Source organism: Rhineura floridana, chromosome 6 (genome assembly GCF_030035675.1).
Source record: "Rhineura floridana isolate rRhiFlo1 chromosome 6, rRhiFlo1.hap2, whole genome shotgun sequence".
Taxonomy (NCBI): domain Eukaryota; kingdom Metazoa; phylum Chordata; class Lepidosauria; order Squamata; family Rhineuridae; genus Rhineura; species Rhineura floridana.
The window spans coordinates 41,221,256-41,248,969 of record NC_084485.1 but is presented as its reverse complement, the minus strand read 5'-3'; the positions used below and the strand labels follow the sequence as shown (position 1 = coordinate 41,248,969).

Genomic DNA, 27,714 nt, shown 5'->3' with positions numbered 1-27,714 from the left:
AGCAGTGGTATCTGCCTGGCAGCAGCTGTGCTGCACTTAGTAGAACAGGGATCTGGCAGGGTAAAGAGCAAGGTCAGGGGGACACCAGGTTGGCAGGAGCAGTCCCACAGGTATGCACACACTGGCAAAGCCACTGCCACCTATAAGGAGCTTTCCCAACCTTAATGCTGTCTTATCTCCCCATCCACATCCTAACAAGTACAGTGCCACCATCATATGGAGGATGACACTGCCTCCTCCCCTCGCCCATGAGCCACCACTTTGTTGTTTTGCACCTAAACCAAAAAGGCTTTACAATTCCAGATTATTCCATAAATGCCTTCTCTTGTTCTATTCTCAAGGGAGTGAATGTGTGGAACAAATATGATGAAAACCTTGTGTATTTTGCTAGTTTCCAGGAACTGGAGGAATGCTTCACATATTGCAGGAGTTGAGTATTCAACCTGAATTTTACCACTCACAAATTTCAGTGTCAACTCTAATAATACTCATAAGGAACTTTTTTCTGCACTCATCATCGTTGCCCTTATCATTTCCATCTAGGTTCCCAGTAGGCAATGCTAACTTTATAACTGCACATTGCCAGCATGGCTTTGAATGCAACATCAGATGTCATCCTAGCATAACACCTTCCAATGGACTTCCTAAGGCAATGCTCTCTGTTTCAGAAATAATTTTTTCATGTCCTTTAGTTTCAAAGCAAAACCTGCTTGGCTTTCAAACTGAGATTCCTGAACAAGCAACTTGTGTCAAAATCCTAAACTTTATCTTCTCTCATCATTCTGTCAGTTGTCAACCTGGTTGTATCCATGATGCAGAGTTCTCCTATGGATCTGTCCTGCCAGATCTGCTTATCTATGACGCTGTGCATGACAGTCCATCAGCATAGTGTCAGCATAACAGTGTGTCTATGCTGGGTGTATCATTAGTGTATCATTTTTCATTTGCTTATGGGATGCCAGGCTTCATAAGATGTGCTTCATGTAATGTGCCTCACTGGACATTACAGACATTTGTGGATAATTTTATCTCCCTGTTCCAATCTTCCTTGTCATCTCTTTTTTTCACTAAGCTGCTGCCTTTATCAATTTGCTCAGTAAGGCACTGAGGAAAATCACAGCAGTTTCAAAAGAGACTTTTTATATCACAGAACAGTTTCAAATTCAATGCAAACCTGATAATTATTTTATGTTTCTTCATTTGTCTGTGTGTGTGTGTGTGTTTCATATATATTTGCGGATAAAATAAAAGTAAAAGTAATTGCAAACTTGTTGAAGGATATCAAGCATGCAACAAATTATTGCAGTTTTTTCTCAACCCTATTCAGGGTTCCAGTCAGCCATTCTCTCCAAGCAAGGGATTTCATACTTTCCCCCATCCCCCATTTTTTATTTTCCAAATGTCAGGGGTAGAAGAGGAATCTGTTTCAATTTGATTTACAAACAAAATTTGGAAGTTCCAACCAAAACAAGCTTTCCTTGCATCGGACCACCTCTTGCATTGACTGCCTGCTTACGTCTGAGCTGCTCATGGATTGTTGGTTGTTGTTTTTTTAAAGAAAATCCTGCCTAATTATATGCAAAATTATAGACATAAAAGTAATGATGATGATTTGTTACCCATCCTCCACCTTGAGGTCCTAAGGCAGGTTACTATATTTGTATCTGTATCTATCTATATACATATAGATATAGATATAGATATAGAGAGAGTATCATATATCTGTATTGTATATACAGAGAGAGAGAGAGAGTTAAGCTTCTTGCAGCATTAGTTTTATAAGTATTAACACACAAGTATTTGTACAAAGTGATATGCATTGTTGCATATATCTGCTTAATGGTTACTTTTGGAAACTAGAATATGTATGCATATATGTATATCCCTTTCACTTGGGCTGGCTTAGCTGTTAGGGGAAGGGCCATAGTTCAGTGATAGTACATCTCCTTTGCATGCAAAAGGTCCCAGCTTCAATCCTCTGCATCTCCAGGTAGGACTGAGAGAAATCTGTCTGAAACTCCGAAGAGCCACTGCCAGTCAATGTAGACACTACTGAGCTTGATGGATCAATGGCCTGACTTGGGAGGGGGAAGCATGTTTGTATGCCACATTGAGCTCCTTTGAGGAAAGGTGAGATATAAATGTAATAATAAATTAAAATAAAATAGATAGCTTGGCATGTTCAACTTCATCCTCAACAAACTTTTAGATAGTATTGATTAATGAGCTACGTGGTTTTTTGGAAAATGATATTACAGGAAATAAAGCAGAGCAATGTAAGCATTAGCGACACAGAGGACTGTAGCAAAACCACAGTACTCTCTTCTCTGCCCTTTTCTACAACTTCTCCAGCAAAATATATCCTTTGACATTAGAGGAAATTTACATTCCATCAGTACAATCATCATCTCCATTGTACTGATGTGACATCCCTTCTAGTTCCAGGGAAGCAGCCAAACCACAGCCATGTCTGAGAATTGGAAAATGGCAGGGCTCAGCAGCTGTGCAACAATGCCGGCCAGATCTGTACCTACTCATTGAGAAATAGGTTGCATCTGACCTAGAGCTGTTGTGACTGCTCTCATCAACTGCAACAGCATCAACGGTTGTTGAAAGGTCACTGAGTCATGAGGAATCCCAGCTTCCAAATATGCGTGGGGCTGGGTTGTCTGCTCTGGGATTGCACAGCCAGTTCAAGAATCATGTCCATAGTTGTTCTACTGAAGCCAGAATTCAGTGAAACAGGCATATGCTTAAATTGCTCAGATGCTAAAATGAAACATTTTAATACATTTCTTCAAATGACATTAGAAAGGCAGAGACTTACAGCAGAAAGGGAAATATCTCAGGGACAAAAATGAAAACATTTCACTCTTCCAATTAATTGTATTCCTGTTGTTTTCCTCATATTTAATTTCAAATATTTGCTCCCAGGGGATCCAAAACTTTGAATTGTTAAAAGCTTCCTGAATATGGAGACACCAATTGCAAATAAGTGAAACTTACTGAATCCATTAACATCTTGGCAGCTCGAAGAAAAGGCTTCTTCATTATGAACAGCACTGAGTTTCGAAGCAGTCTTGTCTGATGTAGCAACGGGCCCCATTTCTCTCTGAGTGCTGCTCTGAGTTTCCTTTTGCTTCTTGGCTAGTTTCCTTCAAAGTGTTTTGAAGAGGGAAGACATCATTGTTAGGGCTTTTTGTTTTGTTTCTTCGTCAATCAAATCAAAAGAAAACAAACCAACAAAATAATCCTCTAAAAGAGAACAAAAAACCTTTCAGTCGAACAACATGCACGGCTTGTTGCAAATGTGAGGAAGCATCACATTGCATCTCCATTGTAAGCATTAGCAATGGAGAGTGCATATGCAAACCAGCAATGGAGTGCCATGGAAGTCAAGAGCAAACAAAAGTGGGGCTGAGGAAAAGAGAACACAGCAGAATGGGACAATAATGGTATAATATCTGGCTGCTGCCTAAATCCAGGCTGGAATTTTCTATTGATAGTTTGCATTAGGTTGACATCTCAAAGCCCAGGGCCACATCTATTCCTGTTGAGAAATGCTGTCTGTCTCTCCCCCAGATATGAAACCCAAGGGGAAAGCTGGCTGTCAGCAGGGGGAAATGTGGGGACCTCAGATATTCCTTTACTTTCCCTCCAAATAAGCCTTTTGGAAAAAGCATCTGTCACACAAAAGAAAACACTCAGCGAGGTGGCATTGACACTAATGCTTATACTGGTTTTTGGATTTCCCATGCCTAAGTGTAAATGAAATTAAAAGTCTACCATTAATTATTTTTTAAAAAAAGTTTCTTGTGTTTCATACATCATTATAAACGACACTTTATATATTCCAGTCCCAAGGGCATTCTTGTTTGCCTTACAATTCACTTGTAAAACCGTCTACAACAGAGGTGGGGAACTCACACTTTTCCTATCCACCTGTCAGTCACCTGATATATGACATCAGGTGGATCCAATCTCCCTGAAACCAAAAGGGCTTGCATTTGGCACCAAATTTAAACAGGACAAAATGCAAGTCAAGGCTGCAAAAGAACAACTGGGAACACATTCTGAATTTCCCAATTGTTCCTTTGCAGCCATGGCTTCAGTAGCATTTAGTGGGGTAGCAAAGGTGAGGTGGTGCTGGCTTCCTCATGGCAAGCTTTGCTGCCGCTTATTGAGAGGGAGAGGTGTACAACATGGTGGGAGTACGATGGCAAGAGGGCCAAATTGGCTCCACTGTTGCACTCTCACCATGCTGTGCTCCCTGTGCCTCACTCCTCTTGCGGCAGTGAAAGCAGGGTGGGATGGTGCAGCTGGTCCCGCTGACTGCTACTGCATAGCTTTATGAGAGCTCCTGACTGGAAATGATCCTGCCTGAGGCAGCAGAGCTTGCATTCATCGCCAAATCTAAACAGTGCAAAATGCAAAATGAACAACCAGGAGCGCACTCTAAGGCTCTCGATTGTTCCTTTGCAGCTGTGACTTTACCTGTTGTGCACCTGACATTACATGACATCAGATGAATGACCAAAACAGCCTTGTAGGCCAAACTTGAAGCAGCCTGGTGGACTTAATTAGGCCTGTGGGCCAGAGGTTCCTTACTGCTGCTTTACTTTCAGAGGCGATATGCATCAAAATATTAATTGCTGTGGGTGAAGGAGGCAAACAGCAGAGGAAGGTTGTTGCCTTCATGTGAAAGCATCCAGCTGGAACCAGGATGATGGTGATGGACTCTTGGTCTAATACTGCAGAAATCTTATGGTCTTAAAATGGCCTATGGAGTGTAATCTAGTAACTTCCTATGTTTGCAACTTTTAAACAGTCACACCATGCCACATTAGTTTCAAAAGACAGGGGCCACATTTCATATACATGTCTGATTTGGTTGAAGCCACCACAAAGTAATTCCTACTTATAAATATCATGTGGTGATTATTACTTCTGAATCTGGCCCCACGAGGTGAGAATGATCCAGTATTCATACGCAGAAGCATCCTGCTGCTTATCGCCAAAAAACCTTGAGCTTTTGCATGTGTTCCAAGGGAACACTCTCAGCAGCTCAAAGTGTTCACTTGCAAAAGATGGCACAGTGTGCTTGTAAAGCATCCACTGCTGTCCTTTCCCCCAGGATATAGAAATTTAGCTTGGAGGAAGGGCAGGGGAAGGTGGTGGGTGGTGAATCAGAAAGATGCTCCGCTGGGGCCTGTGGAGAACCTACCAATGACTCCTCCTTTCCTTCCCCAAGATGTGTTTCTAGGCCTTTGGATGTTTGATCCTCCTTGCAAGCGCTACGAGCAATTCAAATGGTCACAAGATCCCCAGTCCAGTATTTACTTTTAATTGATTTTATTTACATCCAAAAAACAAGCAAAATACTGAAGTGTCCAAATAAAAAGAAAGGAAATTATAAATACTACAAGCAACCGCTTAACTCGTGTTTCCTGGGTGTGATATAATAATATATTTATTTAAATTGAAAAATGTGATTTATAAAATTTATAGCTAAATCATATCTAATATATTATAACAGAACAAAGTTTATAGCTAAATCCAATCCAGTATTTACAATGTCTTGACAACCCACTGAAAGCCAAGGATCTTCAGAAAAGTATTAATACCTGAGATGTCAATGAAACTTGCTGGATGAGTCTTAATACATGTTTTAGAGGTCATAAATGATCATCTCAAAGAAGCATTGGAAGCAAAGCTCTGGCAGCCATGAGAGAGAGAAGGAAGCTTTTCTCTCTTTCCTCTCTCTGGCACCTGGTGTACTGCTTGCGTGGTACCATAAAGGGAAGATCAGAACCTCTCCTTCCCTTTCATGGATGCCACAGCACCATTGAAAAGGTAAAGGAAGTGGGTATTTGGAGACCAGGAGGCTGAGTGGGGAGGTTAGGATGACCTCTTTCTGAAAATGAATTGGGAAGATGATTTTTTTGAGAAAATAAGCAGAGCTACTTCCCTCATTTTATTTTCCTAGTGAATTAAATGTGAGCCTCAGGGAAAGTGAAGTTGCCTATCATTGGTAAATCTGAGGAATCAACTTTTTCCTTGTTGAAGTTCATTCAAAAGAACTGCTTTACTGAGAAATATCACTTTCTGTCAGCTTTCCATATTAAAAGCGAACATGAAAAAGCAGTAACAAATGTTTGCATGAAACTTACTTCCTCTCACACCAAGAAACATAGCATAATATGCTATGCTTCTACACAGTGATCTCACACTGTTTAGACGACATATCCATCTGAGGTGATACTGTATTTCACTAGTATTGCTACCCTAGCATATTTATTTTATTTATTTATTATTTTGATTTATATCCCACCCTTCCTCCCAGTAGGAGTCCAGGGCGGCATCTCCATCATAAAGAGCAAGGCTAGTTCTCTCCACTGAGACATGGCTGGTGTGAGCCCAAATTGTACCAGACTCCACCCCACCTAAACCATCCTCCAATAGACTAGGGACAGCTATAATGGTAAGGCACTTTGTTGCTGTTATGTGCCTTCAAGTCGATTACAACTTATGGCGACCCTATGAATCAGTGACCTCCAATAGCATCTGTCATGAACCACACTGTTCAGATTTTGTAAGTTCAGGTCTGTGGCTTCCTTTATGGAATCAATCCATCTCTTGTTTGGCCTTCCTCTTTTTCTACTCCCTTCTGTTTTTCCCAGCATTATTGTCTTTTCTAATGAATCATGCCTTCTCATGATGTGTCCAAAGTATGATAACCTTCATTTCATCATTTTAGCTTCTAATGATAGTTCTGGTTTAATTTCTTCTAACACCCAATTATTTGTCTTTTTCACAGTCTATGGTATGCACAAAGCTCTCTTCCAATATCACATTTCAAATGAGTTGATTTTTCTCTTATCTGCTTTTTTCACTGTCCAACTTTCACATCCACACATAGAAATCGGGAATACCATGGTCTGAATGATCCTGACTTTAGTGTTCAGTGATACATCTTTGCATTTGAGGACCTTTTCTAGTTCTCTCATAGCTGCCCTCCCCAGTCCTAGCCTTCTTCTGATTTCTTGACTGTTGTCTCCATTTTGGTTAATGACTGTGCCAAGGTATTGATAATCCTTGACAAATTCAATGTCCTCATTGTCAACTTTAAGGTTACATAAATCTTCTGTTGTCATTACTTTAGTCTTCTTGACATTCAACTGTAGTCCTGCTTTTGTGTTTTCCTCTTTAACTTTCATCAGCATGCGTTTCAAATCATTACTGGTTTCTGATAAGAGCATGGTATCGTCTGCATATCTTAAATTACTGGTATTTCTCCCTCCAATTTTGACACCTCCTTCATCTTGGTCCAATCCTGCTTTCCGTATGATATGTTCTACATATATATTAAACAAATAGGGTGATAAAACACACCCCTGTCTCACACCCTTTCCAATTTATTTATTTATTTATTATACTTGTATACCGCCCCATAGCCGAAGCTCTCTGGGCAGCTCACAGCAACCAAAAACAAATACAATTTAAAATACATCTTTTAAAAAACAATTTAAAACACAATTTAAAAATTTAAAACAATATAAAACAATTGAGAACCAATCGGTTTCTCCATATTCTGTTCTTACAGTAGCCTCTGTACAGTAGCAGTAGGCCTGCACAAAAGAAAGAAGCCTCTTTAAATTCACCATCAAGCCACAGAAGATTCACCTCTGCTGAGTGTCAAAATCTGAACTGATTAAGAATGATAGCAAAACTTTTGGCATAAATAACAACTAATCCCATGCTCCCCCCCGCTACTCAACCCACCACAAACAAGAACAAAAGATCCCAATCTGCTAACAGCTAACAGCAGTATGAAAATGAAGAAGGGTGATGAACTAAGCTGTTGACATTTGGCCACTCAAATCTCATTCACAGAAAAGGTAAGAAACTCTTTCAAAATGAATATTTGACATTCTATAAACCAGCAGTTTGGAAAGTTACCACACAAATCCTCTGCACCAGCAAATAAATGTGTTCACATGGCCTCCATTGGTAAGGAAAAAAACCAAATAAATATGGGGGTGGGGGAAAAGATTACTGTAAGTAGGGGCTTTAGTCTTGTTTTCTTTCCACTGAAATTGGAATAATGTAATCATAGAATCATAGAGTTGGAAGGGGCCTTGTAGGCCATCGAGTCCAACCCCCTGCTCACAGCAGGAAATCCACAGCTAGAGCATCTCCCGCAGATAGCTGTCCAGCCTCTGCTTGAAGACATCCAGCGAAGGGGATCCCACCACCTCCCTAGGCAGTCGTTTCCATTGCTGAACTGCCCTTACTGTCAAGAAGTTCCTTCTAATGTCCAAGCAATATTTTGCTGCCACTATTAAAGCATCTATTTGCCGTCCAGCGGAGCTCTTTAAAGTTGTCCGTGGGCTATTGTCTTCTGGCCCTAGGGACTCGGTGGAATCATCTGAGGCCCGCTGTAATGAATTTGCTAGGCACTTCCAGGATAAAATCTTTTGCATCCGTCGGGACTTAGACTCCAATATTACAGCAGTTGAATCAAATGAGGTATCCAGAGCACGGCCTTGTCCTGATTCTTTGGATTAGCTTCAGTTGGTACAGCTTGACAACGTTGACAAGGTGCTTGGATTGGTGCGTGCAACCACTTCTAAGTTGGACACTTGCCCCTCTTGGCTAATAAAAGCTAGCAGGCATGGAACAGCCGGCTGGGCCAGGGAAGTGATTAATGCCTCATTGCAAGAGGGAGTGGTCCCTAGCTGCCTGAAAGAGGCAGTGGTAAGACCACTTCTGAAGAAACCGTCCTTGGACCCAGAAAATCTTAACAATTACAGGCCGGTAGCAAATGTCCCATTCCTGGGCAAGGTCCTCGAACGAGTGGTTGCCAGCCAGCTCCAGACACTCTTGGATGAAACCGATTATCTAGCTCCATTTCAATCAGGTTTCAGGCCTGGTTTTGGTATGGAGACAGCCTTGGTCGCCCTGTATGATGACCTTTGTCGGGAGAAAGACGGGGGAGTGTGACTCTGTTGATTCTCCTTGATCTCTCAGCGGCTTTTGATACCATCGACCATGGTATCCTTCTGGGGAGACTCGCTGATTTGGGAGTTGGTGGCACTGCTTGGCAGTGGTTCCGCTCCTACTTGGTGGGTCGTCTCCAGAAGGTAGTGCTTGGGGAGCGCTGCTCGACACCCTGGGTACTCCAGTATGGGGTTCCACAGGGGTCAGTTTTGTCCCCCATGCTTTTTAACATCTATATGAAGCCCCTGGGTGCGGTCATCAGGAGTTTTGGAGTGCGTTGCCATCAGTATGCTGATGACACGCAGCTCTACTTCTCCTTTTCATCTTTCTCAGGTGAGGCTGTCAATGTACTGAACCGTTGCCTGGCTGCGACAATGGACTGGATGAGAGCTAATAAACTGAGGCTTAATCCAGACAAGACCGAGATGCTGTTAGTGGGAGGTTCTCCCAACCGGATGGTGGATGTTCAACCTGTTCTGGATGGGGTTACACTCCCCCTGAAGGAGCAGGTTCATAGTTTGGGAGTTCTTTTAGAACCTTCACTGTCACTTGAGGATCAAGTAGCCTCGGTGGCATGGAGTGCCTTTTACCAACTTCGTTTGGTGGCCCAACTTCGCCCCTATGTGGATAGGGATGACCTCGCTTCAGTTGTCCATGCTCTGGTAACCTCTAAACTAGATGACTGCAATGTGCTCTACGTGGGGCTGCCTTTGAAGATGGTTTGGAAACTGCAGCTCGTGCAAAATGCAGTGGTTGATAACGGGGACCAGGCGGTCCGAACATATAACACCGATTCTGGCCTGCTTGCATTGGCTGCCTATATGTTTCCGGGCCCGGTTCAAGGTGCTGGTTTTAACCTATAAAGCCTTATACGGTGCGGGACCACGATACCTGATGGAACGCCTCTCCCGATATGAACCTACCCGTACGCTACACTCAGCATTGAAGACCCTCCTCCGGGTGCCTACTCAGAGGGAGGCTTGGAGGGTGGTGACAAGAAAGAGGGCCTTCTCAGTGGCGGCCCCTGAATTATGGAATAGTCTTCCTGACAAGGTACGCCTGGCGCCAACATTACTATCTTTTCAGCGCCAGGTTAAAACTTTCCTCTTTTCCCAGGCATTTTAGTATGTGTAAAAATGTTTATGTTTTTAAATTTAAATTTTAAGCTTTTAAAAATTTGTTTTAAATATGTGTTTCATTGTATTTTATTGTATTTTATGTTGATTGTTGTGAACCGCCCTATGGGCGGTATATAAATTTAATAAAATGAAAAAATGAAATGAAATGAATCTGAATCTACGCTCCTACAACTTAAAACCATTAGACCTAGTCCTACCCTCTGGGGCAGCAGAGAACAAATCTGTACCCTCCTCTATGTGACAGCCCTTCAGGTACTTAAAGAGTGCAATCATGTCACCCCTCAGCCTTCTCTTCACCAGACTGAACATGCCAAGTTCCTTCAACCTTTCCTCATAAGACTTGTTCTCCATACCGGCTATCATCCTCATCACCCTCTTCTGAACCCGCTCTAACTTGTCTATATCTTTCTTAAAATGAGGCGCCCAGAACTGAACGCAGTATTCCAGATGAGGCCTGACTAATGCAGAATATAGTGGGACTATTACTTCCCTCTACCTGGAAACTATAGCTCTGTTTATGCAGCCCAAAACCGCATTTGCCTTTTTTGCCGCAGCATCACACTGCTGGGTCATGTTCAATTTGCGATCCACTATAATGAAATTATGTTAAGAGTTTTCAGCTTCCTGTATACTAAGTTCAAGGTTCTAGTTTTGGTGTACAAAGCCCTATACAGATTGGGACCAGGATACCTGAAAGACCGTCTTATCCTTTATATTCCCAGTCGATCACTGCACTCTGCAGGTGAGGGCCTCATGCGTATACCATGTTATCAGGAGGTCTGTTCCGCACAACATCGGAAACGGACCTTTAGTGTGGCGGCACCTACCCTGTGGAATTCCCTCCCCTTAAATATTAGACAGGCACCATCTTTGTTATCTTTTCAGTGCCTACTGAAGACTTTCCTCTTTCAACAAGCCTTTTAATTTGAGACCTATCCCAGTCTGCATCTGTGTTGGAATTGATTTTTCATATGTTCTTAAACCTTCTTTTTTTAAATGTTTTTAATCTTGTTAAAATCTTGTTAAAATGTTTTTAATCTTGTTTTGAAAGCTTTTTTAAGAAACGTTTTTAAAGATGTTTTGTTTAAAGTTTGTTTTTATGATGTTTTAAAGTTTTTAGTGCTTTTGTTTGCTACCCTGGGCTCCTGCCGGGAGGAAGGGCAAGTAGTAGTAATACACTGTATTACTACTAGGGCAGGATATAAATCAATCAATCAATCAATCAATCAATCAATCAAACAAACAAACAAACAAACAAACAAACAAACAAACAGATTTGCTTACAACAATAAATGATGAACCGAAGTCATCCTTTCATCTTTAAGTCAAACTTAATTTGATCCTAGGATAGGAAATCCATCCTTTCAATTATTTATTAACCATGTTTATTTAATATTGCAGTCATGTGGGGAAAAAAACTATGGCTGCATATATACCTAGACAGTGCTCCCCAACCTGGTACCCTACAGATTATAACTCCCATCATCCACAGCCAGCATGGCCAATAGTCAGGGAATCGTCCAACATCATCTGGAGGGCACCAGGTTGGGAAAGTCTGCTTTAAGACCCTAAGTTGCCGCTTAGGCAGATGTCACAAAAGAGATTAAAATTTAATGGCAACAGGGCACATCTGAATAAATAAGTAAGTGGTGTGTTGGAGCCTGCCTTATCAACTGATTGGATGGGAGATAAGGCTCCTATCTGTGACTCCTTCCTGCCAACCCCTCTGGTGCTGCCTTTACACTCATTGCATTGAGTCAACAAAGGAAAATCATATGCTTTACCTGAGCTTCCCACTGCTGTCTGTGCCCATTATTGTTAACCTCAATGTATCTATTGAGCTTGTTTATACCATGCCGGCAATGGAAAATACCATTTGCATTAGGAATGGAAGGATCTATCCATTTCGGTTCTCTCAGTTTCTCATTTTTCCAACCTTAAATTTGGTTCTCCACATTTCCACATCAATTTGTGATTTTTTAAAAAAAAATCCTCACAAAAGTTCTCCAGCATTTTAGTGATATTTTCTCCTACTAAACACATTTTTGTATGCAGTTTTGACTAATGTGCGTGTTTTTGCAAGCAATTTCTCCTAATACAATGCACTTCTGTATGATATTTTCAATATTAAATTCAGTTTTATACACACTTTCCTCTAATATAGGCGTTTTTGCAAACACTGCTTAGTTGGAGAACTGCATCACAAAATTCAGATAAATGCAAATTGTGAAGGATGGGTGTTTTGATTCTCATGTTGTTTTGGAAAGTGTGGATTTGATAAATTTGACTTTAGGAACCTGCTGAGGAGCCCATAGCCACCAGGGGGAGCCACTGCAGAACTCCCCGAGCTCTCTGCTCCTCCTCCTGTTCCTCTCCTGTGCTGCCTGCTCTCCTGCCCTGCCCAAGTATCTGAGCAGATGACAAGAGTAAGAAGAAAAAGCAGCCTCCACTTCCCTTGTCCTCTTGTTCTAGGGTGTGGTGTGGCTGAGCATAGAAGGGAGAGGGAAAGCAAAAAGGGGAGGTGACAATGGCAAGAGGCATACCCACCCACTTTTCCTAGGGGACCCGCAAAATCTGTAGCTGACACTGAGATGCAGTGACCTCTCAAGTATTCAGTTTTGAAAAAGCGTTCAGCAGTCTTGCACCATTAAAATTAGGATCCAAATCCATGTTTGTCTTGCGTGAGGATTTTGCCTTGGTATGGCATGTACTTAAAGCAAAACAGGGAGATTCATAGGTAAGCTCAGCCATGTTCCTGCTTACATTTTTAAGGATTGATCAGAGCCTGGAAGTAACTAGTTACAAGTAACGAATTAATAATAAGAATAAGAATAATAAATTTAATTTATGTGTCGCCTATCTGGCCATTGGCCACTCTAGGCGACGTACATATAAATAATTAGAACACAATACAATAAATACAATAATACAATGCAAAAACAATACAGCAGCAAGAACAATACTAATGCAGGGTTAGAGGCATTTCAGTCACAACAGTTAACCCTCCCCAGAAATCCCAAAGGCCTGTTGAAAGAGCCAGGTCTTTAAGGCTTTACGGAATACATTTAGGGAAGAGACGTGGCGTAAATCTTGTGGGAGGGAGTTCCATAAGGTGGGGGCCGCCACTGAGAATGCCCTCTCTCTAGTTCCCGCCAATCTAGCTGTTTTTGTCGGCGGGATTGAGAGAAGGCCCTGTGTGGCTGATCGTGTCGGGCGGCATAATTGGTGGTGTTGAAGGCGCTCCTTTAGATACTTTACTTGTAATTCATTACTTTTTTGAGTAACGAATGGGTAATTCCTTTACATTTTGATTGTAATAGAACCTAGGAGTAATTTTACTACTTTTGTAGAGTAATTGTAACGTTTCCACAATTACTTTTGGGCACTACTTGGGGGGAGCAGGTGAAGTCTTCTGCTCCTCTGACTTGTGGATGAAAATCATGTGCCTCAAACTGGGCTTCTGTGCAGTGTCACTCTTTCCTCATGCTCTGTGGATGGGCAGGAGGTGACGAGGGAGGAGACGGAGAGTGAGACAGGGTGGAGTAGAGAAAACAATTATTTAAAAAAAAGATAGTGGTGGTGAAGAATGGAGCGGAGAGAAAAAGGATCCGGAGGTCAAGAACATGGATAAAGGAGGAGAAGGAGGCAACAGCAGAATGGAGATAAAGAACTGTGGAGGTGAAAGATGACAACGTGTGTGTGTGTTTGTGTGTGAATACTGTGTTTGCACTTGGCACACAAAGTGGCCTCCACCACCCTCTCTGGCTACTGTGCTGCATTTGCAGTATTTTAACTTTTTTGAATCACAGGGGAAAATGTTTGCTTGAGTGAGTGTCCCTTAGTTGGTGGCAGGGCAGGGTCTGAGAGGTGGTTAAGAGACAGAGATTATGCTGGCTGGCTGAGTGGGGGGGTTGCACTTTGTTTGACATGCAAAGATCTGAGTACTGGCCTCAGCCTCCCTCCCCACCTCCTTTACCAGCAGAGAGACCACCATTGCTATCTTATGAATACAAATAATTATTCTACTACCTCTGTATGTGTTTGTTTATTTTTAATGTTGTTTTAGGCTACTTAGATGTGCAGCAGCCAAGGCCAGCACCTTGTAGGCATTTTTTTAAAGTAACTGAAATGTAATTGTAGTGATTACTTTTGAGGAAAAGTAATCAGTTACTTTCAGAGCAATTGTAATTGTAACGGTAATTACTACTTTTTTGGGTCATGTAACTGTAACTGTAATTTATTACTTTTTAAAAGTAATCTTCCAAGCTCTGGGATTGATACAACCCATCATAACTGTGAGATCCAAACTTGCTGGTGATAAGAATGCAAAAACAAACACAATTCCATGATCAGGAAATAAGTAGGTTTGTTTGGAAAAGATCTATTAGGTGTATTTAAACACTCATTTATGAACAGCCTGAGCTGTAAACATAAAGTGCAGCCCTGGAAAGCAAAAAAAAAAAAAGCCTCATTCAGAGTCTTGGAATAACTGCAGACACTGAGGGCAGGGACTGTCTCACAAGACATACAGGTTTGCCTCCTTTACCAGCTCATAAACATACCTTCAAATACTTTGTTTCGATCTGTTTGTAGTTAAGATTCTGGGCTGGGTATTTGAATTTGAAAACATTAGCTGTTTCTGTTTTAAATAGTTTTATCTGTTTTGTTATGCTGACATATGCTATGCTGAGCATTGTTATGGGCTTGGGGGTTGAGATAGATGATTTTTGTGAGTCCCTTTCCAGCCTCTGATTTGGAATCCTGCACCTGGAGATGGGATCTGCAGCAGAGAAGCCTGCCTCTGTTTCGCCCCATAATTCACACTGGAGATGGTGAGGGAGAACAGAGAAGGTTTCTTTCTGCCAACTGCATGGTCTGGGGGTTGTGCTTATGGGACTGCATACTGATTTGCTGTAGGAATTCTTCTGATGGTGTGTGCAACTGCTTGAGGGTTGCTGTGCTACAGTGACACAAGGCAGGATGAAGGAGCTCCAGTACTGAGACAGTAATCTGGTTTAAACATGTCAAGAACTCACTATGTTGGGTACTGCCAAGTAGGAGGACTGGGTAAGCAGTTTGGATGCAGAATTGTGACTGGGAGCTCCAACAAAGAAGAGGAAGCCTAAAGAGAGAGCAGTTAATTGAAAACTTGCTGTAAAGGAATGGACTGTTTTTGTACTTGTGTGGAAATGCAACTGTATTATGACTGTACTATGCTTTTGATTATGTATGTTTCAATGTCTTATTAACCTGTATGTTATTTCTTTCTAGGAAAAGCTGTTATTCTGTTGTTTGCTTGCAGGCCTGGGACAGACCTTTGTCAGGGACGGGGGTAGTGTTATGGGTTTGGAGGTTGAGATTGATGATTTTTATGAGTCCCCCTCCAGGCTCTGATTTGGAACCCTGCACCTGGAGGTGAGAAACCTGCTCCACTGGTCAGATGAATCCCCTTTTGTTAATCTAACAGAGTGGCCAGGTGGGCTAATGGGCATATCAAGTGCACATTAACTGGCGAATGTGCCAGGGAGATCCTATTGTTATTGAAACTCTTCAGGAGACCCCCCTCCCTCCTTGGGCCTGAGAGAAGCTTTTTTTTTTTTTAATTGAGTCTGCGGAAAGGCTGGGAACTGGACACATGCAGAGAGGCTGGCTCCCTGCACCATGGCTTTAGGATGCATCCTGTAAGCCTGATGGAAAAGAAAAATCTATTGGACTGCTGATGCTTTGAACCCCTCCATCTTAAGCTCAGGTTGGAATAAATAAATAAAACATATGTCATAAAGACACCACAGACTCCACTCACCTTTCCAAGGAAACCAAACCCTGGGCAAGTGCAAGGACCCCTGGAGATTTCTCACCGCTCGGAGATTGGGGTGGCACATAATAGTACATACATTTAGCTAGCAATTTCCCCTTATTTAATGCATTTTTGTATGTTATTTTCAGCAGTGTACATATTTTTGTACAGACATTGTGGTTGAAGAACTACACTGAAAAATTTGGAAAAGTATGATTTTTTTCAAAAAAGGTTCATTTTTGTTTCAGCCATCAGGTTATGAAGATAAAATTAAGTAAAATGCAAAGCAAATGAATTTCTTCTTCATTCCTAGTATGTTGACTGCCTATGTATGAGGGCTTGCTCTAAGCATAGATATGCTGAAAATACAAATAAATAACAGGAACTTGAGTCTTACCAACTACAAATCTGCCCCATAAACTTCCCACAATACTGAATGCTAATAAGATATATATTCAGGTTTGTTGTATTCAACTGAATGCTGACTGGTGTGTAATACAGTAACTAAACTTCTGTATTTTGAAAAAAAAGTAAGGAAAATTATTAAAATGCAAATCAATTTATTTCAAAATGCTGGAATGAGAAAAAATGCACTAGATGTGTTTGCCAATCCAATTCATGTTTACTCAGAAGGAAGTAGGTACAGAATTGCAGTAGGTAGTTTTGCAGTTAATCGCAATTGACAGGAAGTTGGGTACTGACACGAAAGTTTTAAAGCCTGAATTATGCTTCTTATTTATCAAATATGGGCAGTCAGAACCAAAACTAGCTCTGTAAACTGCAGCCATAATTTTTGCAAGCTGCCTTGAGCCAAAACCAGGCTATAAATAATATAAACAACATCAATACCTAAAGAGTTTGCAGTTGATGTTATGTTAAAACCCTGCTGAAATGGATGGAAGCCATGCAACACTACCTAGCAGCACAGGATGTATACCGCCAATCTTAGGGGTTAGTCGTACCCAATCAAGCTCAAGAGCACATATGAGGAGCTTATGTTGAATGTGAGCTTCTTTATTTATTGCAATGGAATAGACATCTTGAGGTGAACATATACATGTATCAAGGAGTTCCTGAAACTGCAGCAAATGGGAAAACCCACAGTTGCTGAGGCTGTGTCTGTAAATCAGTGGAGCTACAGTGTTTTTGTTTGGGCATTTTTGGCATCAAACACCTATAGCACCCTGCTTTTGTATGTGAGCTGATTTTGAAATTAATGGAGCTCAGGCAGGCACTCTATTGTTATATGGTACTCTGGGTCAGTGAAACATCTCTAGGTTCTTTAGTGTGTTTTAATGAACATTATCACAATCTTATTACAGGATTCTGAACATTTCCATTATTTGCAGCGAAGAAGGAAACAGCCACGTGCCACTCCTACACTCTAATCCAGCTATTTAGTGACAAAAACTACTCATCACCAACCATTTCCTACCAGTGTTTATAGGCTCAAGAACAGGCCTTAGGATGACATATCAGTCTTCATATGTGCAGCCCAATCCTATGCAAGTCTACTCTGATGTAAGACCCAATGAGTTCAAAGGTTTCACTCCCAGAAAGGTGTACACAGTACTAAAACCCTAGGTGGTTAATATGTTACTGTTTTGACAGGGGAGTTCGAGATTTAACCCCTACAGATCACACACACTAATGAGTTCACAGAATCATAGAGTTGGAAGGGGCCTATAAGGCCAGTATTTCTGTCTGTGTGATCTGGAGCAATTTTCTGGATTTGCTAACAGAACTACATTAATTGCTTGGCACCAACTGTTTCTCAATTTTTTCAGTGGGAAATGCTAATCTAAAATGAATGCGCTCTTGACCACTATTGATGCTTTAAAAGGGTTTGTAAACAAAGGTGAGGATTGCTTATTAAATTCAGCTTAAATTATTTCTGGCAATAAGTGGCTGGATGCTCTGATGCTTTGGTTTCTTTAAAATGATAATAAATGACAAAGGACTGGATCTGGCAAGCTTAGTTTGCTTTTCAGAAAATGAACAATACTGTTTTGATTTTGAATGGTCCCCACAAAATGGAATACTTAGGCTTCAAAGACACATCTGCACCAAAGCAATTCCAAGAGATCCTCTTTCTTGCAGAGGACACTTGGGATTTGGAAACACTAGCCTAGACTTGGATGCTTAGACAGGAAGGTTTGGTAGGGTTCAGTGTCATTCACCTCGCTCATGAAGAAAAACAAAATAGTAGCCTGTTTATTCCTTTACAGATTTGTGCAAAAGTCATTCTTTGAGCAGTACTCCATTCCTTCCTGCATATGTTTATCATAAGAACATCAGATCAACATTTCAGAGTAACAGAGTTTTAAATGTATGTTCTACTACATGTAACAGTGGTGGAGAATTCTAAGAACATAGGAAGCTGTCTTATACTAAGCCAGACCATTGTTCCATCTAGTCCGGTATTGTCTGCAATGATTGGCAGTGGCTCTCTGGGGTTTCAGACTGTCTTTCCAAGCCCTTTCTGGAGAGGCCAAGGGATCAAACCTGGACCCTTCTGTATGCAAAGCATGTGCTCTACCACGTCAGCTACAGACCTTCCTAAAACAAGTTCATAATATACTAGCATATAGAAGGCACTTCAGTGAAGATTAATAGCCTCTGTTCTTGCTTAATTGAAAGCCATTTCACACAGTCCCTTTAGGGTAGCAGGACATGGGTAGAACCATCCTGGATTAAGGCACATGGTAAACAGTCAACTTCTTCACAGTGTGTGCTCAGTGCAGCATAGTTAAGTCAACATCCTTACCATTCTAAAGTGACTCTACATTAACTATTCAATTAATTCTAGTGTACTTTACTCAAAACCGCACAATGCTTTCATGTGAGTTTTTATAGATATATTTTCCATATGTAGGTGAGGTGTTGATAGCTCTTGAAGAAGAATTAATGGACACTGAAGGAGCTTCCCTCTTCCACCCCACTGTGGCTGCAGCACAGCAATACAAAAGGTAAATCCAAACTGCCAATATAAGATTGGTAGACTGGAGTGAGCATTCGTAATTCAAGATGCAGAGATATTTCAAGAGGAAAAAACAGCATTCAAAGGCAGAAACATTTGTCTAAAAATGGCCATTAATTCAAAGGAGGGTACTGTATCTAGAGACACATCTTCAATCACCATCACCCCACCAAAAAAGTCAAACACAACCCGTGGACAATTAATTTGCTGCTTTTCAAGCCGTTGAAAGCACAGGGGATCCTTCTTAGGGAGGGGGAGAATAAAATTATCAAAAAGGTTAAAGCATCTAACATTGATGGACCTTGAGCTCTAACTAACATAATGAACCAAGGCAAAGGATAGCTTACCCGTGTGTTGAGCTGTCTTCAGAATGACAGTAGCGTTATCTGAAAATACTTCCCTTCTACAAATAAGGCAATTGAAATGCTATCTCTGAAGTCCTGACAAACCATATCAGTGACAACTCTTGCGCTCTTATCTGACCAGCTTCCCGTAAAAACAACTGGAACATCCAGGGGAAGTGGCTTTCATCACATTAATGTCAATCACAGAGTACAGGCTGCATAAAGTGCAAAACTAGCAGGAAACTCACTATTGTATGTGTATGTTTCATTCATTATGTAAATGGAAAGGTGAATAAAAAAACAGCTTCTGGATGGATATTTCAAAGAAGAATGTAACAGAAGTAACTGATATGTGCTGACATAAATTTGACATCAACAAAGAATTTACGCATGTGTTGCTTTCACTTGTCTATGAGCAAAACAAGAACATGAGGATGCCGTTTATTAGAATGCTTTCTAGGCAACAGGGAAGAATATCTTTCTGACTGGCACCTAACAAGGATTGGATTTCAATTAGGATGGGCAATGGCTATTGACCCGTTTATGTAATAAATTAGAGTATGTGGGGATAAACAATCCTTGACCTCTCTTCAGTCCCTTATTTCATCATGCATTCAAAGAACGAATCAGATGAATCCAGTGGAAAGATAGTTGACGGATTGTAGCAAAAGTCAGGGGCTTCAGATCTGCTTCTGGAATAAGTGATCATGTATACAAGAAGATTGTTCTCTCTGGTCGGTGGGGCTTATATTTTGAGACAGTCTTGTACAGTGGTTAAAGCATCAGACCTGAATCAGGGAGATGTGGATTCAAACATCTGCATGAATGATCTTAGGCCAATCACTGTCTCATAGCATAGTCTATTTCATTCAGTTGTTGTGAGGGGGAATCCCACATATACTGCTCCTAAGAATGAAGGAAGGATACAACAGCAACAACATATCATAGAGAAACACAGAGCCAATTCAAATATTTAGAAAGTCTTGTGGTATTGTCTTCTCACTGACATAGTACAGCAAGATTATGCCTGTTTCATGTCCCAGGGTATGCCATGAAAGCACATGAGGCCACCACCTTGCTGAAGATAAGCAGGTCTGTGACTGTGACTGTGTCTGGTCTGTGTCTAGATGGATGGAAGGTGATCACCTGGGAACCACATGTAGACCACCTTGATGGAATATAGCAATATATTAATGGAATAAATAAAATCATGACCTTAATTTAAATGGTTAGATAGGGTGAGAAAAGATAGGGGGGAACAGTGAGGCTGGACAACCTTAAAAGAATGCAGGGGTCGGTGGAACTTGGGGTCTGGAGCCTGTGAGAAGATGAGCCCTGGATATAATAGCCTCTCTGTCTCTGAAGGCATCTGTTCTGCTTCACTTTCATTGTACATTTTAAAAGAGAATTGATGTTTTATTTATTTACATGCATCCCAAGAAAACAGGAATAGCTTCAGCATATAAATAGTGTCATTTTCCAAAACTGCCAATATAAATTTATCCAAATAATTCTACGTGAATAAAGTATTTTAAGAACAACTCCATCTATTACCTTGTGTATGAGATTGCAGTGGGAATTAAAGTATTCCCTGCACAACACCAGTTCTCTACATTAGCTGTTAAGTGTGCAGAGAGTGAGTTGGAAATTGTGGCTGGGAATTCATATTGGGGTTGTGGAAGTCTTCAAATATCTTAGATGAAGATATCAAAATATATAAAGCCACACGTGAATCAAGAACCTTAGGATATGAAGATGAGACCTAATCCAGTGAACTAAACCTGTACTTCCAAGCAACTGGTATTCATAGGCAAATTGCCTCTGATCCTAGATGCATAGAGCCTCTGTATTGGCTGACAGGATCTGAAGGATCTGGGGAAATGCAGTGGTGGCACTTCATCGAGATCCTCCTCCTCTAGAGGAGGTGTGCGCAGCAGCAGCAACTTGGGAGAAGAGGGGGTGGAGGGGAGGAGAAGGGATGGGTCCTGATCGGCCAGCATTCCTTGTGTTGTGAGCTAAGGGGAAGGAGCTGTCCCTGTCAAAAGTATTGAAGCCTACTGTCTCAGTACTTCCTGGCCGCAAGTTGCTAGGACCCTCCTCTGGGTCCTATTCTGTAGCTTCGTCCTCTTCCTCTTCATCACTCCAGGACTGCTCCACAGAGTTCATGACAGTCACAGTCCTAGTTCTTCCAAACTGAGCCACTGACTTTAGGGATCCTGAACTGGAATCTGCACTCTCAAAGTCTGGATTTGGGTACAGATGTCTACTCCTTAACTTTTTTCTGATAGGTTTGAGGGATCTGAATCTTTCTGCAGCTAGCCACAGTAGGAAAATTACTGAGCTGTGTTATGTTGGAATATGTGGTTCAACTCCAACTTGTGGGTTGAGGCTGCATGGGGTTAAAAAGGGTAGCTAGAGAGGAGACCTCCTGATTGCTGGGCTGATACCTATCCTTTGATCTCCTGCTGTCTCTCCCTTCCTGCTAGACTGATATGCATAGGATGTTGACCACATCTCCTTCCCTCCTTCCTTCTTCTTTCTCTTGAGAGGGAGAGCAGACATATTCTCTTTGTCTCTCCCTCTCCTCCAAGCATGAGGGCAAACACTAGGCTTGGTGTTTGCATCTCCAACTTAGCTAGTTAGCTAGATGTAGAACTCTTTCCTATCAAGTATGTACTTCCAGAATAAAGCAGTTATTTCTTATTTTTAAAGCTTAAAATCTCTGCCTGACTAATTTTCAGGGAAGGTATAATCTTTAGCAAAGATTCAAACACACATGAAGGGTCACTCAGTCTCTCCATTCCCAGTTTCACCACTCTCTGACATGTTATGGATAGATTGTGGCAGATGAGATAGAAGATAAGTTTGCTGGGGAAGGCAGTGTGAATTCCTCAAAGAAACAGATGGGATATCTGGGATTTTGATGCAGAATTATATTTCACATATTATGTTTCTTTTTCTCCCACTGGGAATCAGGGTTAGGGTGCTATTAATTTTGTGTGTGTGTGAGAGAGAGAGAGAGAAATCCACAATGAGAATCAGTTTTTAGGCAGCAACAGAATTAATGCAATTAGCAAAAGAGAGAGGAGAAGACATATCTGTTCCTGCCTTTTACTAATTGGGAAATATTTCAAGAAAGATAATAATCTAAGATGCATGAACAGTTGCCTGCTAAGTGCAAAAACTGGATTAAAGTAGAATTAAAGAAGCCAAACAAACACAATTATGATTCATTTTTAACTAAGAGAGCAAACCTAAACCTCAGATCCACGAGCAATAGGGAGTTTGGATATGATGGTGATGCCTCTCCACCACTGGAGGAGCTCCACCAATAGGGGGCTGCACATCCTCCCTAGAGACTGGTTATGTCTGCAGAAAGCTCTGTCAGCATAGATCAGGGGTGGCCAAACCACGGTTCGTGAGCCACATGCGGCTCTTTGACATATAATGTGTGGCTCGCAGAAATATGTTGGCTGAATTCCTTTTTGCATCACAATTAATATAAAAGGTAAATAAAAAATTTCAAGCTTTATAATTATAAGACAAATAAATATCATTAAAATCTGTTTTTACCCCTTTTATTTTTATTTTTGGTGGTCTCATGTTAATGAAATGCAAATTTACATATTTTTCTTAGATGTTTCCGTAGTTCATTACTGTATTAAATATGCTCAATATAGTTAAAACAATAATCATTCAGGATTTTGAAAACATTTTGTATATATATGTGTACTTTGTGATTATTGAAACTAATACAAATTAACAGTTTAAAAACTACATACATGAATAAATATTATCACGTACATATATTTCTTAATATTTATATAAAATTTTTGTAACAAAATGTGCATGTAACAATAAAAACGTGTGTGTAATATTTGTTCATGTCTTGCGGCTCTCAGACATCTGAAGTTTATCGTATGTGGCTCTTACGTTAAGCAAGTTTGGCCACCCCTGGCATAGATCTACCTCTAGCAATTCTGGGGGTGATTTGGAGGCAGCCTTGGATCATCTGAATGAACAGTTCCTGAGAGGTCCTAGCCCTAGAGCAAGTGCAGTTAGTTTCCCCCCACAGAAACTAAAGGGGGAGGTAATTTTTTTAAAATAAAGAATATACAAGGAAAAAAGAAGAAAAACACCACCGTCACCCTATTTGGAAATGGCATTTTGTCCATCATTTCACTCCTCTCCCTGCCTTCCTTCCCAGTTATGATTGCTCTATAAGCCACATTTGGCTCTTTTTCATAGTCAGTTAGCCAAAGGAGGGTTAGAAAATACTGATGTTGTGTGATCTGAATGCAGCAGTGTGGAAACCAGATAAATTTATTTTGATTTAACAAAATTTATATACCGCTTGATTTTATAAATCCTCTAAGTGGTTTACAAAAATTAAAAATAAAACATTAAAAATATCAATAAAAACCATTTCAAACAGGCATTTAAAAACACCCCAAAGATAAACATATCTTTTTTAGCTTACTGTTCATTTTAATTATCTTCTGAATGTTTTGAATTTGCATCTAAGCTGAGTAACACTTTTTAAAATCTTGTAAATCCGTTTATTTTAAAAGATGTGCAGAGATCAAAGTGAAAGGGTGTTTTTCATCTTTAATGGGGGCAACCCAAATTTATGTACATGTGGCATGCAAAAGTCTCTCATAAGCTCCTTCTCACACTCACAAAGATACCCAAATGCAGTAACAAAATGAGGTTTTAGCACATTTTGTAGTCCGGTAACTGCACTGGCACAGTGATACCAGAAGCTAAGAATTGTATTCAACCCTTGAGAGAAGTACATCTCCCACAGACAGATAAGCTTCTCTCTTTTCCACATGCAGATGCTGTTTCTCTTCTTGCTGCTGCCACTACCCACCAAGAAGTAAGGAAAGGAAAAGGTGTGCTTGGATGATCAGTAAAGATGAGTTGTGAATTCTTCTCTGACTCAGATATTAGTCTGAGCTGGGTGAGAATTTCAAGGTTTTCTAAAGCCCTTGTCTTCTTTGTATGCAATCTTTATGAGCCACTGAAATTTGTAACTCATCTTGAACACAGAGACATTAACCAGCATTTCTACCTTTGGCCCACTTGGCACATTGCCCGGCATACTATGGTTGCTACCATATCGGTGATTGCTCCTGTGACACTCTGAGAAGTATAATAAATCTTCAAGCCCACATATTTTGGTTGTATTTGTCTTGGGTGTTTTTGAAATACACCAGAAACTAACACCACCCCAGGGATTCACTGGCATGTTATATAAACATACAAGTACAGCTGAACAACGTGAGTGGAAAATTTACGTTCCCAGAGCAGCATGACAGCAATCATAGAAGTCATAGCAAACATGTGCTTCAGTTAACACATAAAGCAGCCCTGATGTCTGACACTTTCAGTAGGCTCCTTCTGGGGGAAGAGCAGTATATAAAAAACATACATACATACATACAATTTCAGTAAGGAGGGATTACACATAGGAATTTTCTGTGCAATAAGTTATACCTTATTAATTATCCTGAAGAGAAAAAGGATTTTAGACATCCTGCAGGACTGCCTTCCCCTTAACACACAAGGCGATCACACTTCACTTACAAATTGTAGATTTCAACAAGGTTGCCAGCTCTTGGCCTCTGGATCCATTCCGTATTGGTAATATTTGAATGATGGGGGAAATTGAAACTAATGGGTTACTTGGGAAGATCCTGTGTTGATCCTGCAACTCTAGAAGTGATGAGGTAGGACATTTCCTGTGTGGTTCATCCATTCCCCATTAATTTATCTAGTGCTGTGCTGAAACCTCTCCTCCAGTGTCTTGAAAGTTTTCTTCCCCCAAGAAATAAGCTTCTGTTTCGGATATCACTTCAACCCATTTCAGTTCTACAAATACTGTCCCAGAACACCTGCAGGGTATCCTTTTACTTTGCCCTCACTGAGTATTTGCCAAACAACCCCCGATATATTTGAGAGCAAGACAGAAGAGCTATGCTATTTGTTGGAGGGTTTTTGTTATTTGAGCGCAAGACTGAAGTTTTGCTATTCCATACCACTTTCTCCTTCTCCTTCTGCATTACTTCATCTGTTCCGCTATTTAAACAAATTCCTCAGATACAAGACTGTGTCTCTGAGGATGCACCATACATGTTTTCCCATCCACTGAATAACCGCAGTCTCCCATATATCTGAGATTAGGAAACAGCAGTTTCACAAATAGAAAACATCAGTTTCTCAGACAGACTTCACACATACACACTCGCCTTCTGCATCTCTTCTACCTTCACAGACAGCCTCAGTAGAGCAGTTAAAACACTGTTTTAAGGGAACAACTAGATGTGATGCAGGAAATCTGCATTTATATTCTCCCATCGTTTTTACAAAATAGCAGCTACAGGAAGAAGAATCCAATCAGATTAGCGATACTGGGAGAGATTTTGTAACCAAGAAAATAGTGTCAGGGAATGTTTAGAAAACTTCCCCTCTTCCCCCACCATAATTTTGATTTGATCCTCCCAACCCCATGGATGTTATTCATTTTTATTTTAATGCAAGAAATCCTAATCATGGATGTCCCTCAACACATCTAGTTTGGATCTATTGTGTCATTATTCAACTAAAAAGTGTTAGCTCAATGAGATTTCCCCCCTCTTCTCCTCCTGCTCACCCTTCACACTGCCCCCAAATCTGTTGTGAAGCATTGGGGAAAACCCCAAAACAGATTCAGAGGATGTGCGGGGGGAGGAAGGGGGGATAGTTCTGTTGTGCAAGGAAAAATCCTTGCACTGATGGATTATCTGCTTAGTAATATGTTGAGTACAACCCTTGATATTGCTGCTGAATACACAAGTCTCAACCATTCTCCCACTAACTAGAAAATTCTTGAGTGGTTCCAGCGAAGACAGTGAACGCCCTAGATGCTGACCATGTGCTTTAAAACATTATTTTTCACAGGAAGGGGAGTAACTTGGTGTTTAGCCCATTAATTTCCTATTAGCCTGTACCAGAAATAGATTATAATCAACAAGACTGAAAGGGATGAGTGGGATATGAAGGCATGGATTTTGATTGCCAAAGAAAATAACCATGTTGAGTCCCCACTACTTTTTTTTTTCCTACGCACAACTGTTTCAAAAGTGTGGCAGTGGGTATTTTGGACAGATTGTGTACTTTAAAAGTGTAGTGTATTGCAAAAAACCAAAACCAATAAATGGCAAAAAGGAAAAAGGAAAAGTAATGGCTAAAAGAAAAAGTAATTGGTAAAAAAAATCAAATATGTATATCCTGCAACTCTAATGAACATGCTCAAGAAAAGTCATATTCAGCTAGGTACTTACAAGTAATAGGAGTACGAATATGCATTTCTTCTAAATATGCAGTCAGATGAAGAAAATGTCCAAAAGTGGGGAAGAAGGAAAAAAGCATGATTAGACTTTATATCCATTATGTTAAGTTTGAAATGTACACAGTATTGTAGTGCTTCCTCTACGACCCAGTTTGCTTTTATCTCTTATAATGTCTGAGCACTGATATTATAAGGTCTGATAGGCAATCTCCTAGAGCAGGAATTCCTGGGTTCTACAACTGTAACTGCCACTAATGCATTGCATGGTCCTGGGCAAGTCACTTCACTGTGGTTTGAGTTCCTCACAAAACAGTAGCACCAAACCCTCTGTAAAGCAGTTTAAGTCTATCAATGAAAAGCATGAAGAAAAAAAGCTTAGTGCTATAATACCAGGAGTAGAAGGATGTAACTAAACCCTGGGGTAACTAAAAAACTAAAAGTTGACTAGTGGACATTTTAGGCCTGAAGAGGGGGCTTTCAGGGCCCAAAAGATTTCACAAGGCCCTCATTGCTCACTTCACTGGTTATCTATTTATGGTCCTGACAGCAGCAGTGAATCATTTTCCTTGCTGCTGTGCAACATAATTTTCTCCATCTATTACTTGCAGACAAGATTTCCAGCTGAGTGAGGCCAGGATGTTCTGCCCTTACTCTGATTTGGCCTCAAATGTCCCTAAATAGCCAAATCTCATTCCAATGTGCACAATGATATTTGGCTACATGACATTTGAAGCCAAATCAGAGTAAAGGCAATGCTTTCTGTCCTCACTCTGAGGGAGGGAGAGAGAGAGAACAGTGGCCCAAAGCAGTGTCACCAGAATGAATGGGGAAAACACACTGTCCTGTTTGCAGGGCTGTCGCAAAAATTACTCAGAGGGGACACCCCTGTTTGCAGTGTGCAAACAGTGTAGATGAAGAAGCAGGGCATTTTGGTTCAGATCTACTAAACGTATATTGATAGCTCAATTCATTCCATATATTTTCTGGTGATGGAATTGCTTCTGCATATGAAAATGTAACAAACAAAACCTGCGTATGTCACAACTCATAATTATGTATTTGACACGTAAATGATATCCCTATGAATATTTTGCTTTAAAATGATTTATTTAAAAGACTAT

At 40.7% G+C, this 27,714-nt stretch overlaps 1 protein-coding gene across 21 annotated transcripts in view; it reads right to left on the bottom strand.

The window, feature by feature from the left end:
• PTPRT (protein tyrosine phosphatase receptor type T) overlaps window positions 1–27,714 on the bottom strand; it is a 977,341-nt gene that overhangs the window by 76,536 nt on the left and 873,091 nt on the right. For 15 of the 21 annotated variants that reach the window (XM_061631522.1, XM_061631524.1, XM_061631514.1 and 12 more), the window contains 2 exons: window positions 26,586–26,615; window positions 3,007–3,155 (listed from right to left, as the gene is read on the bottom strand). In XM_061631522.1, coding sequence (XP_061487506.1) covers window positions 3,007–3,155; window positions 26,586–26,615 — 179 coding nt within the window. The remainder of the gene's footprint in view (window positions 1–3,006; window positions 3,156–26,585; window positions 26,616–27,714) is intronic. The other 6 variants (XM_061631519.1, XM_061631521.1, XM_061631529.1 and 3 more) reach the window with 2 other exon arrangements.